We start from the raw sequence: 13113 nt of genomic DNA on the forward strand, positions 1-13113 counted from the left end.
CGTTCTAAATTAGAAGAAATATTTAATATTAAAATATTCTACAGATTCCTAAGACTTAGCTGGGGAATTGATTTTCTGATCATCAGCTACTTAGCTTAACTTCAACTGTGACTTGACAGGCTGCAAATTATCTATTTTAAGAGGTAATATTCAATTTTCAATTATGCCAACTGAATATTTTACTGTTTTAAAATTATATTATTCTTATTCATATTGAGTAATCATACCTTTATTTTCAAAATCTGTCAGCCAAATCACATTTCTATTAAACAACTGACTAGTTTTTACTAGCTGCACTAGAATTCTGAAATAAAACATATTTCAAACTTAGTTCTCCAAGTGTCACTTATTCTATGCGATCGTGCAATTTTAAGAACATCAGAGAGTTCACCAAGAATACATTTACTCTCCTTGTGATCTTTTAAAAGAGAATCTTAATCCTTAAGTTTTATGATATTTAAAACTATAAAAGTCACACATAACCAATAATACACTTCAAGGCCACTCTGATGGGATATGCTGTATTGTACTTGTCCATATTAGAAGGGGAAAATATCAGAAAGCTTGCGAGCAGAGTTCCATAATCTTCTACGAAAAGCATTTTTGGTAGACAAGCATTCTTCATACATGCTGTCACTTTCATGAAGAATGACATTCCTACACTTCAAACTGATGAAATCTTTAATTACATGTTTTCATTTCTATTTATATAGTAATTTATATTTAAATATAACTGAGTTGTAACTCTGAAAAGACTATAGCCATATGGTGCTCTAAAGTAAAGATGATGTTAACTCCTAAAAGGCCAGAAAGAGAAAGAGGGTTTATTTTACTAGTTTGGTTTTGATGCACAAAGTCCTGAATAAAAAAAAGCATAAATGATATCTGAAAGAAAAACAAGGCAAACTGAATCACTTTATAGAAATATTTACAAATATTGATATTCATATTAGCTTTAAAACAATTTACATTTCCACAGAGTTAAGTTTTGTTGTATTTCATATGAACTCTAAATACCTGGAAATACTTTACTAGGTCAGTTTCTTCACCAGTTAAAATTAAGGTCAAACTTAAACTTCAACAAAAGTAAATTCTAAATACGGATCAGTTTTAGAGAAAGAGTTGGAGATCTGAAAGAGGTGCTTAACTCACTGGTTCTCTATTAAACCTGTCCACTTCATCCAGTACCTAAATATTTCTGTACATCTGTCATGTGCAACTTTATATACTTCATAGAAGCCAGTAACAATTATGCTGACTCACAGCTAATTACATCTACAGTACACTTCACGCTGTCATTGACAGTAAGCTCATTGAAAATAACATTAGTATTGCAGTTCTTCAGAAACTCAAATTTTAACTATTTTCAGTACACTCTGATAAGACATGTATACAAAGGAAGGTAATTTTCACAGAAAAGTTCCTAAAAAAACCTCTGAGTAACAAAAAAATCTTTTAAAAGATTCACTTTATGAGAGCAGGGAGTAGGAAAAACATCAACTGCTAGATTTATTTTCAATAATTATTTAGTCACCTTTCACTTTTGATAACATACAGAAAAACAAAATACATTTTTCAGGTATTAGTAAGATTTCAAAAAATACTCAGTGTTGACCTAATTGTACAATTGTATTTAGTAAATTAATCATCACTAGGACAGTTACACTGACAAAACATGCTTCTAAAATCTCATTTCAATATTGTAACTAATATAGCAATGTGGATTAGGAAGTAAGGTTTAGTATTGACAGATTCCAAAAAAGATGACTCTCCTTATGTGACTGATAACTATAAAGTATATTTCAATCAGATGGCAAAACCTATCCAAATATAAGCAAATTTCATAATTTACAGTAGTCCTGAATTTTGTCCCGTATCTGTGATATCTCTATATTTAACTTCTACATACTCTTCACTGGCTAAATTAAATAAATTAGTATTTTACTGATTTTTCTATTCACTTGATTTAACAACACTTCAAGCAATCTGTTTCTCTCACGTTCCTTACAAATGTAATCAAATATAACATCTATCATAAAAGTTTATCTTCTGTATCATTGACAGCTTAATTTTGTTTTTATCTTTTTCTCTCTTTAGTCTCATTGAAACATCAAAATCTCTTCTCTAATGAAAGACACATTTATGCTCTCCAAGGACATTTCAGCTCCATTAAAGTCAACAAGGGTCAGTATTCAACCCCTCTTCCTAATTCCCTAAACCTTTCACTCTTATAATAAATATGGAGAATGCCTAAAATTCCAGATCTGGACCACCTTCCTAACTTGGAGGAAAATTCAACACCCATGAAACGTTCAGTGTAAGCATAAGACTGATTTCATGAAAAATTTTCTTGTATAGAAAAAATATTTGATAGCACTGCAATTAAAAATACAGTTTTCAGATGCGACCTGCTATAAATAAAGAGTGTCTTTCTACAGATGCATATCTATGTTGTCTTTTATCATAACTCCCATCAGTACTTTCAAGCTGTCAAACTCAGACTGCAGAACTTGGAACTTATTTATATATAATTCAGTACCTACATCCAATTTATCAACTTCTGTTTCCAGTGTACCCAAGTGAACAAGTATCTGTCTTGTTCCAACTGCTAGCAATACGTCTTGCAATACAGTGTGAAAAAGAAGTTGTTACAACTTTAGCCACACACTGAGAATATCCTTCACTATCTAGACAAGCTGTATTCAGCGTGCCTCCATTTTGCTAATACTCTGTCATTGATGCCCACAGGAAAGCTTTTGATATCTCTTTTCTTCTCTCTCATGACCAAGTATTTTACCCTGACTGCAGACATCTCCATACATGAGTTCAAGAAATGTAACTCACATAGAATTTCATAAGTTTTAAGGATGATTAAAAGCTGCATTAGAGAGAAATCTTCAGAATCAGGTATTCCCTTGCCACTTTGGGGCATACAGCAGAAGTAAAAACTTCTCATATGGACTTGAATTTTGTTTAATTTCTTTTTTTCCAGACACGTTTTAACAAACCAATTGCTGGGTTAGTACCAAACTTAGTACCAAACTCAGGTACTAATTGCTTGTGATTCTCACCACTCTTCAGACAGTCTTTTCTGACAAAAAATGACTTGGCAGGTTGCTAGAGGGTAGAGGAGTAAGTCTATTGCATATTTTCTTTTTCTTCTCAATAGATTGTTGAAATCAAGCAGAATAGAATTGGGTCACTTTATGCTATCCTTTCAAAACACATTTTGGTACCTTTTCATATATCAAACAAATTATTAGTTTGTAACACGTAAAAGGATCTGAGGAGTTCAGGAGATCTGAAGTCTCACTTTTTTCAGGGGCCTGGGGAACCATTTGTTTTATTTTTAACTTGTATTCTTCAATATTTTACTGATTTCTAAGACAGATATTCCAAGCAGCATCAGGAAGCAGACAAACATACCACATCACTGAAGCTCTTCAAAAAGTTTGCATTCTATGATTAATTTAATAGTTCATATATTTTGCCAATTTTATCTATGATAGAGTGAAAAAAGGAAAGGGAGAAAAGTGTGGGGAAAATAAAGGTAGGGAAAATAAGAGAACTAGTCACTGAGGTACTCTAGAAAAGATTTAAATACCTTCATACCTGCCTTTGTGACTTTAGAATCTATGTTCTTTTTTCATAAAAAATTGTTTCTTTTGAAAACACCATTCACTTTGTCCTCTGGAGAACCTCAGATTTTCCATGCTTTGGTAACGTTACTTTACTTATTATTGAACCCGTATTTATAGATGCAGCTGCTCCTTTTTTTTTTAATCATTATTTCATAGAAAATAGACCTTTTACATCTTTTCTACAGAAAAAAAATTAACTAAACTAGACTCCTTTCTCTATCTTTTTATATTTTCTTTGTAGATGGAAATTCAATAGAGTCTGTATCAGAGGGGATCCTCTTTCCATTTTAGACCCTGGAACGTCAATGAAAGCTCATTCATAAATTCTATAATTTCCTTTTCTTGTCATAAGGAACTACACTTTGTAGATCTACCTTCCACAGAAATGAAAGACTGTATCTTTGTAAAAGATACTGCTGATCAAAAGGGGGCTTCTCTAAGTCATCTTAGCATAAAACATAAATTTCGATTCACTCTCAAAAAACAATCTGGTTATTTTAGTCCTAGAAGAAATTCAGAACTCAAACATATATTAAAACACTACAGGAAAAATTGGCATTTTTTATCTGGGAACATTATGCAAAGGATATGCAATGCTTTCAGATAGCATGGGGGCAGTACAGTTTTTGCTCCATTTGTCTTTCAGTGGTGGTCTTAACTCTTGAAGACACAAGACACCAATCTTGTCAACTTGGAGAGAGTAAGTTCAAAAAGCGTGCCCTGTCCATACTCATCCTAATAGACACTCAACCAAAACACCCTCCCCCAAGCTTGGATTTTTGCTTTAGTTTTTTATACTGAAGTTTTGCTTCTTTAAGGATATTTTTATGCTTTTTTCTTCTTTGTTAAGATTACATAGCACTTAAAAATCCACAACAGCGTTGGCCTTTCTGTGCTAGTTGCTGAAAAAATACACAGCATAGGCCCCAGAGAATCTAATCAAGACCAAAAAAAAAAAAGCCAACTGTAAAGCTAATACATTTTTACAATGTAAAGCTGAAAAACTCATTTATCATAATCTTAGTTATAATCTTATAACTAAGGTTACCCTGACTATAGATCTTGAGCTTGAGTCTTGTAGAGGAAAATAATTGAAACTTTAACATACTTTGCCTGTGCTAACAGGATGGTGCTGTTATAAGTGTGATTTACATTTGGGCCATATTCAGCTGTGCTGAACATGCAACCCTGAGGAAGCCAAATCACATCCTTGCCTATACTTCCTCCGCTGTAGCTGTGGAAGAGTGACCATGAGCTGCTGCATAGGCACACAGGAGCCCGTTCAGAGCCTTGGCTGGCAAACCAGCACTGCCTGACTACAAATACGCTGGTTGAAGTAGAGAAAAGGAAACTCCTGATTGCGTGCTACAACATGTCCTTAGGAGGGATCCCAAAGGACTCCTCAACCAATGACCTCCACCAACCTTCACCTATACGGGCCTTCCCACCACAGCTCACTGGCCAAAGCAAGGAGGTACGACGGTCCCTTGCTGGTCCATGGTCCAGCTGGAAGCGGAGCGGTAACTTTCCCCTCATCAGGGCTCAGCCAAGCCCTGACTTAACTTTCTAAGTGGGAGAGCGAAAGGGCGGTATCCCCCAGACGAAACTCCTCTCTCCGCTGTGGCACCCGCAGCTCCCCACAACAGCCTGCCCTTGCCCCTTTCCCACCGCCATGGTGCCAGGTGCTCCTTTCAGGACAGCCGCACCTACCCTGCTACTGCTGCAGCCAACGGGAGAGCGGTGCCTGGCTGCACGCTGCCCTCTACGGAGAAAAGAGCCTCCGCCAGCCACCGCCGGAGGGGAATAACGCAAAGCTTGGGTGAAGGGGCACGGAGAGCCGCCCCGTGAGACGGCACACCCCGCGCTCTAGCAGCCCGGGCCGCGCCTCTCCTCAGCCTGCGGCTGCTGGTGCCCCCTCAGCAGCTCAGCCCGTCACCGCATCCCCGGCCGCTCCCCGCTAACGGTCCGCCGCTCCCCGCTAACGGTCCGCAGCTCCCTCACGGCGGCGGTGATGTCACATCCGCCGCCCGCTCCCCGCGCCCGTCCAGCCGCGCTCGCGCCGCTGTCTCCCGGGCCCAAACTTTTGCGGTGGGCTGGCCGGGGGCGGAGGGGAGGGGCGGGGGTGGGACGGGGCAGCGGAGCCGCTCCGGCAGCACGGGCAGCGCCGTCCTCGCCCGCCCTCCCCGCGCCGAGGCTGCCCGCGGAATGAGCGTCCCCCGGGCGGCTGCCGCTGCCGCCTCCACTCGGGCTCCGGCGGGCGGGCAGAAAGCGCGGCTGCCGGCGCGGTCGCTGCAGCGGGAGCGGAGTGAATGACCGAGAGGAGCGGCGCGGAGAGGCAGCCCCGGGATCAGGATGCGGGCGCCCACCAGCATCCTCAACCTCCTGCTGCTGTCCTTGCTGGCCGGCCTCGATCCGTCCAAGGTAGGAGCCGGCCGGGCGCCGCGCCCCGGGCGCCCCCGCGGACGGCAAGTTCGCCCGGCCCCGCAGCGGCGGAGCAAGGCGGGCGGTACCGGCCCGCACACGGCGTACGCGGTAGCGGGCGATGCGGCTCTGCCGGGCCGGCTGGATGGCTCCGGGGAGAGGCGGGTGGCGTGTCCTTGGTTGTCCGATCGGCCAGGCGGGGGAGTTCGTGGCGGAAACGGCTGTCCCCGGTCCCGGGATTACCGGCTTCACGGTGCGAGGCGGGGAAGCGCGGGTGCAAGCGGTCAGAGGGGCTAGGGGCGCGGGCACGCTGCAGCGGGGCCCACGGCACCGGCGCGCAGAGCACGCGCAGCCCCGCACCCCCAATCTCCCCCCGACCCCCCGGCACCACCCCACGCGGAAGCTGCATCCGCTGCCTAGAGAAGAGGGGGGCAGCGGGAGCGTCGGGAGGGCTGGGGCAGGGCAGTGCGGGGCTCACCCGCTGCTCGAGGCCGGTAGCTGTCCAGCTGAAATGAACAGCGATTTATCCGACTCGAGGCAAAGAGGTATTTACAGCGCTCGGTGACTGCACCGCTTCTGGGGAAGCAGCTAGGCACTGGAAGCAGGGATCGACAGCCTCCGACTGGAAATAAATTTGTTTAGAGTGGAACCGGAGGCGTCACGTGAAGACACTGATTTTAGTACTATAGCCACGCTCCAGGCTGCTGCAGAGTTTCATTATTTCCAAATGTGTTCAGGTCACCAAGAGATCACATCTGATATTGAAATAATGATAAAAGTAAACAATGTTTTAGCCATGCAGCCTGGCTTGTGAAGGTGATTTTAGATTAAATCATTAAAAATACCAGAATTGCACTATACCACTTAAGAGCAATAATGACTGAAACCCCTTAGGCCTGCAGATGTCCGTAGTGCTGCATCTTACAGATGTACAACTTGTCTCATTTGTCTTTTTGTGGCATGCAATCTTGTAACTGTGAGCATTATAAAAAAAAGTAACGAGAGAGAAAACATTCTTATAGCATTGCAGTCCATTACCAGCAGTAGTCCATACCGTGTTGCCACAATTTATATTGTATGTTGGTGAATGTCATTTTAGTGATACCGTTCAGATACCAGACAACCGTATGAGGCAATGTTCAGCTCTTCTGGCAGGTTTTTTCCTTTAAAATAAAGGCATTAATCACATAAATTAATCACATACAAGTATGTGCTGAATTTCCAACGATATGGAAGGGATGTTCCTCTTTAAAAAATATAAAGACAGAAATTAAAAAGCAATTCAGTGGAAATCTGATTTACGGCTGCAGTATTCTGACTGCTTTTTAATCAGTAAGGTACAGTGACAACTTAAAAAAGTAGGAGGTGATATAGGATTAATAACATTAGCTAAATAATTAATTATATCAATGTTATTAAATAGGAACTATTTGAAAGTATCAGCTCTAGCTATGTCTGTAAAGAGACTCATCAGGCAACGCACAGGAGCTCCACATCTGCGTGAATAGCAGCACATGGTCACATTATAATTACAGGCTTCCACACACTCAGTTTTCTTTATTTTTCTATCTTCTGTTACACTTAGTGAGATGTATTAAAGTTAAGAGACTTAAAGAGACTGCGTGAAAGCAGGAAAAGCAAAATTTGTATCACTGTCTATCCACAGAAGAGTAAAAGCCCTAATGAAGCAGGCGAGCTTCAGCTGGCAGAATTATTCTTTTAGTTCAGGTGTCAGAGATATGCCCCAAAATAACAGTGGGAAGAAATGCTCCATCTTATGGGGCTGTCACCATCCAGCAGTGAAAAGCAGGATGAGCCACTGGAATGAAATGGCATAAATTAACTTCTGAAACTTTCCTTCTAGCCCTGTGCAGAGGGCATAAAAATGGCCTTTCATTCATCACTCTCTGTGACATTTTCAGGGATATTAAAATGTTCATTGCAGGCTCTTCTAACTTTGTGAAGGGGTCATGAGCCAGAAGAGATCAAAAGTCCTTAAGATTATGTAAAAATAAGAGCCCTTGATCAAAGTCTGGTGTTTATCAGAGCTAAATTGGGTTTTCAGAAATAGAAACACAAGATCAAGTGGTTACTCAGATCCTTGGTTAAGATGCTACACAACATTAAGCATAAAAAAGATGCCACATGGCAGATAATAATTTAGTTTTGTTGACTATGAACAATAGATTTCATATTTCTGTGAAAAATGGTATATGTAAAAATGTTTACAGGTTTTTTTAGCAAATAAGTACAAGTTGTGACTGAAATCTCACTTCAGAAATGGAAGTAGTGCTCAGTTATTTATCTTGCTTTATGCTAAATTGAAATAGAACAATAATTTTCTGCCCTGCAGGTTGGGAAGCAAATATATCATATGAAATTAATTGTAGGAAACAAGGGGACGTTAAATTCTTTCTTTTCCAAAAAGAATTGTGCAATATGCTCATGACTAGATGGACAACTTTTTACAAGCCCTTGACTCTCACAAACTATTCAGCTTATGAAAATAAATCACATCAGACATTTCAAATTATACACAATACATTCCTATTCATGTCCTATGTAATTAATATCCAAGTAATAACTTATTTTACTGATCAACTACTTTAAAACAATGCCTGGAAAAAAAAAAAAAACAACTTTGATTTAGTACCAGGCCATCACTGACTCAAGACTGCTGTCCCCAGGCACTCTTATTATGATAGGGCTTTTATGCTAAACTTAGTACGTTATTTACTGATAGTAAAGTGTTTAAGTATCGCCATCTTATGGTAAAATATGTAACAAAAAGTATATATAGTTTATTCTTAAATCTCTGGAACATTAAGGTTTTATTTCAACCACAGTAATTTATTGCCCATGCTTCTGTATTTCTTTTTTTTTTTTCTGCTAAACATGATATGGAATATTGACCAGCTCTGTGAAATTCTTCTTTAACAAATGGAAGACAGCTCACTATTGATTAATTTTAAACACTCTTAGTGCTAATTACAGAATATCAATTTTAAGACATTTATTAAATGTTATATCTGTTAATTTGATTCTATTTTTTCTCTGTATTTACATGGAAAAATACAAGAAAATATAATTATTCATGATTATATATTTCAGTAAAGTTTTATTTCCAGCAGGGTGGCTAGATATTCAGCAGGAAGCCAGCTATAGGGAAAGGGCTTGGAATATAAAATCTTTCCTTTCTCCTACACTTAAGTGCAGTATCTTGAAAGAAGGAATTATTAAATATTAGGAAATTTCTAAGAGTTACTGCTAGATGGCATCTCTGTGCTGCTTTTCTACAAGCCTGGAGTTTTCTGTAATGACCTTCATAGTATGTAAAGTGGACTTCTTTTATAAGGGTTGCTTCTGCTGGCCATCATTTGATAATCACAGTAGTATAACCAAGTAAGCATTTTATAGTGATGTAATGCTGCTCCACATAGAAATCAAGCTCAGCAGGTTTCAAAGTCTAGATGGCATTTTTTAAGTTCAGTTTTGAAAATTTAAATAGATCTGGAAAATATGTTCATTTTTCAATGGTAGTTAATGAACTTTATGCCTTTAACTTTTATAATGGCTGTATGTCCTACATCTGTTGGATTTCAATTATTTGAATTTTGCAAAAAAATGTTTTGGAAGACGACTGCCAAGTACAATCCCAAACAGAAGCTAAGTATAATATCATTAAGGATAGTTACAGAAAGCAACTGTTATCTGTATTCATTGCTTTAGATGATAGGATGTTTGAGAATATTAACATTAAAAAATAAAAGCAAAATTGAAACCAGTCATCTATTTTTGAATGCTTAATTAAACTTTGCATTTTGATCTTTGGAATGGGTGTGTTTTAAAAATCTACAATTTTCATACATAATCAGACTACACAACTAGCCACTAAAATCTTTCTTTTTCCCAGATCTCAAGAACTTGTCAGTAGGAAGAGTGCACTGCTTTAATGCTGCTTGCAATACAAACTAATTCATCCCTATTGTGAGATTTTATAACAAGAATACTATGTACAAACAAGGGTTACCACAATACACTATTTTTATTGGATATACGTCTCAGTGCTACAATACACTGCAAAATCAAATGGAAATTTCATTAGCTACTTAGAAATTAATTTACCCTGTTTCCTACAGTATTAGTAGTTAGTCAATATGAAAATCATATATAATTATTTAGCCTGCATGATTTAAGAATGCTCTAAATCATTAACTGCTGAATGTGGTCAACTCTTACTTGGTGTCTGCTCTCCCATTTCTGAGCAACATGATTCAATAGCCACTGAAGAACATCCTATTGCTATCGATAGATCCTGGGCCCTCTCCCAGGTGTCATTCCAGTTATGTTACTCTCACGCTAGTAACTTCAGTCAATGGGTAAAGACCAAAGGCTACTGTTAACACCACTGGTTCTTCCTGCAATGGTCAATACAATGCCTTCTAACCTTTCAGTCCCGGAAAAAAAAAGATGCTTCATCTATTTCCTATTCATCCACACTCAATGACACACATCCACCATATGTTATATAAAATCACAGAAAGGTATTCACTACATCATTTTAAGTAACATATATGAAAATATTAGAAGAGACTATGCAAAAACACACGAGTGACATCTGCGTGACTGCTAACTCTTCTGGTGTTATCAGACATCCCATGGTCTTTAAGGGTTTTTTAAAACTGTTGATGCTATGTGAAGAGTCCTTTTTTCCCCTCTAGCTAAAACCAGATTCCTCTGTTGTTCACTACTACTATGACTGCTACTTCCTCAAATGCACTCATACACTGATTATATACATTATATATAATCTCAAAAGAAAATTTATGTATGTATATGTATACACAGGCATGTGTATACATATACATAAGTAATTCTTTTCTCACAGGAAACATTTATTTTCCCATTAGATGCATACTGCCTTCAGGTAACTGGGCTTCCACCTTTCTTCTATATTTGGTCAAGTCGTAAGCAATAAAGGAGGAACAATTCACAAAATATGCAAAGAAGAAAAAGCTGAAGCAGAGAAGGTGACTGTCAGGAACAGGAAATGCAGTATAACAGCTATTAAAAGAACATCCAGCTATAGCTCTAAAAATGGTGTTTCTAGTTGGCTACAGATTTAACAGTTATAAATTTCAAGTTCAAATCTATGAAGTTCATAAGGGGCCTATTAAGAAATGAACAGGGAGTCCTCAGAGAGGGTCCAGTCTATTTTGGGCACTGAAATCCCCTTTGTCAATGCTGTAGTATGACAAAAATGCTTCAGGGCATCACTTAGGCATTCTTACCGGATCTTCACTGAACGCCAGGTAAAATTCAAAAGCCTTGTGTAAATCTTTGTAGCAGTAGTCTGGGAGGAGTCCTCTCAAAGACCATCTCTCACAACAGCAGCAATCTATCCTACTGCTTCACTCCACAAGGCAGTGGATTTCTTGTCTAAGATGAAACCTAGAGAAAGTGAGGCTTTGTGTGCCTGGGTTTGAATACAGAATTCTTTTCATGAGGGAGCATTCAGGAACGAGGGGAAAACTTCACTTATAGAAATGAACTGAAAATTTCAGAAATTCTTGCATTTAAGCCTAAGTGGGATAAAAACAGAAAGAAAGAACATACCTCAGAATTCCAGACCAGATCTACTATTCACATGTTTTTAAACCAAGATGTGTGACACAAGCATATATTTCTATACACCTTAATCATTCCACTTAAGAACCTAGCCAGCAGAATTCTTAGTCCTCCGAGCCAGTAAAAAACAGAAATACAGTAATAGTACATATTACTCTTAAAAATACTTTGAATGGTCTACAGAAAAAACATTCAGGAGCTAAACATTTTCATGTACTTCAAGAATTCTGAAAGAAGATCAAAGAGCTTAAATTGTACTCGTTTAATATAAGGATACAGTGCGCACTACTTCCCACATGGTCAGCTAATAAGTGTGCACTTGGTGCACCTGCAGAACAGAACAATTTACTGTTCACCTGATCTGACCCCATTTTTCAAAAAGGAGTTCTTTCACAAAAAAAAAAAAACACCAAACAAAAAAAACCACCAAACCCAAAACAAACAGTTCCAAATCTGTCCCCCTTCAGTATTTTTACTTGCTTCTTTTTTTCTAAGAGGAAATTATCTTAATGCATTCACAGGGAGGTCTCTTAAGAACTCTCAAAGTACACAGCATCAATCTCCATGTACTTCGTCCTGGCATTGATGATGTTTTTGTTGAGTTTGCTAAAAAGGAAAAACAGGCGATAAATATCTTAACCATTCTTTTATTCAGTCAGCTGGGACATTTTCCTAACACTAGAAAGAAACTCATTTTCCAGAGGACACAATTCCTCTTACTTCAGTACTAAGTTATCTTTACCACCAATTCAGAAAGTTGATTCTTTTGTTTATCATATTTGCACTGGAACACGTTGAATATTAACCAGAAATGACAGTGCATGTTATCCAAGAAGTAAGAATATAAGTGAAACAGAAGTGTAAAGGTGGCTGTTTTGTAGTGAAAGCTGCATAGAACTCTGATTTAGAAATGGACAAAAAGTTGCAACTTTAACAGTTCTGATTATGGCACATTATTATCTAGCTATCTGAAGGACACCCATCCACCACTGATAGCCACTTGATACCTTTCACTGTCTGAAATAAAGGAGTTACTCTCATTTCAATATGCAGGAATTGAACATGAGTACCAGTTAAGGGAGCATTTGTCTCTGTTCATGAATTTAAGATTCATATTGCAATGTTTGGGTGATGGTGAAGCCCAAGCAAAGACAATTCTGAGATTATTTCTTAATGTTGTGCACAGCACAGTGTCAAGAAACGTATGTGAAAAAAAAGGAGACTGATCTTGTGCATAACCTCTTCTGTCACAGCATTACTTCCAAGAATCAGTGACACTTCACTGTAAGCATGGGCTGCAGCTTCAGATTTTGTCATTAGTGACTCCAGTCTTAAAGGCAACTGAACTTCTATCACAGCAGCATAATTTATCAGAACACTTGAAACTATTTTAAAAAACATTACTATTTTTATTGTCATTGTT

The 13113-nt window shown here is 38.8% G+C and overlaps 1 protein-coding gene across 1 annotated transcript in view; it reads left to right on the top strand.

Moving 5' to 3' along the window:
• Window positions 1–5963: 5963 nt before the first annotated feature.
• OLFM3 (olfactomedin 3) overlaps window positions 5964–13113 on the top strand; it is a 66460-nt gene continuing 59310 nt past the window's right edge. The window contains exon 1 of the mRNA XM_050900661.1: window positions 5964–6062. Coding sequence (XP_050756618.1) covers window positions 5994–6062 — 69 coding nt within the window. The 5' untranslated portion in view covers window positions 5964–5993. The remainder of the gene's footprint in view (window positions 6063–13113) is intronic.

Source organism: Gymnogyps californianus, chromosome 8 (assembly GCF_018139145.2).
Source record: "Gymnogyps californianus isolate 813 chromosome 8, ASM1813914v2, whole genome shotgun sequence".
Classification (NCBI taxonomy): Eukaryota; Metazoa; Chordata; class Aves; order Accipitriformes; family Cathartidae; genus Gymnogyps; species Gymnogyps californianus.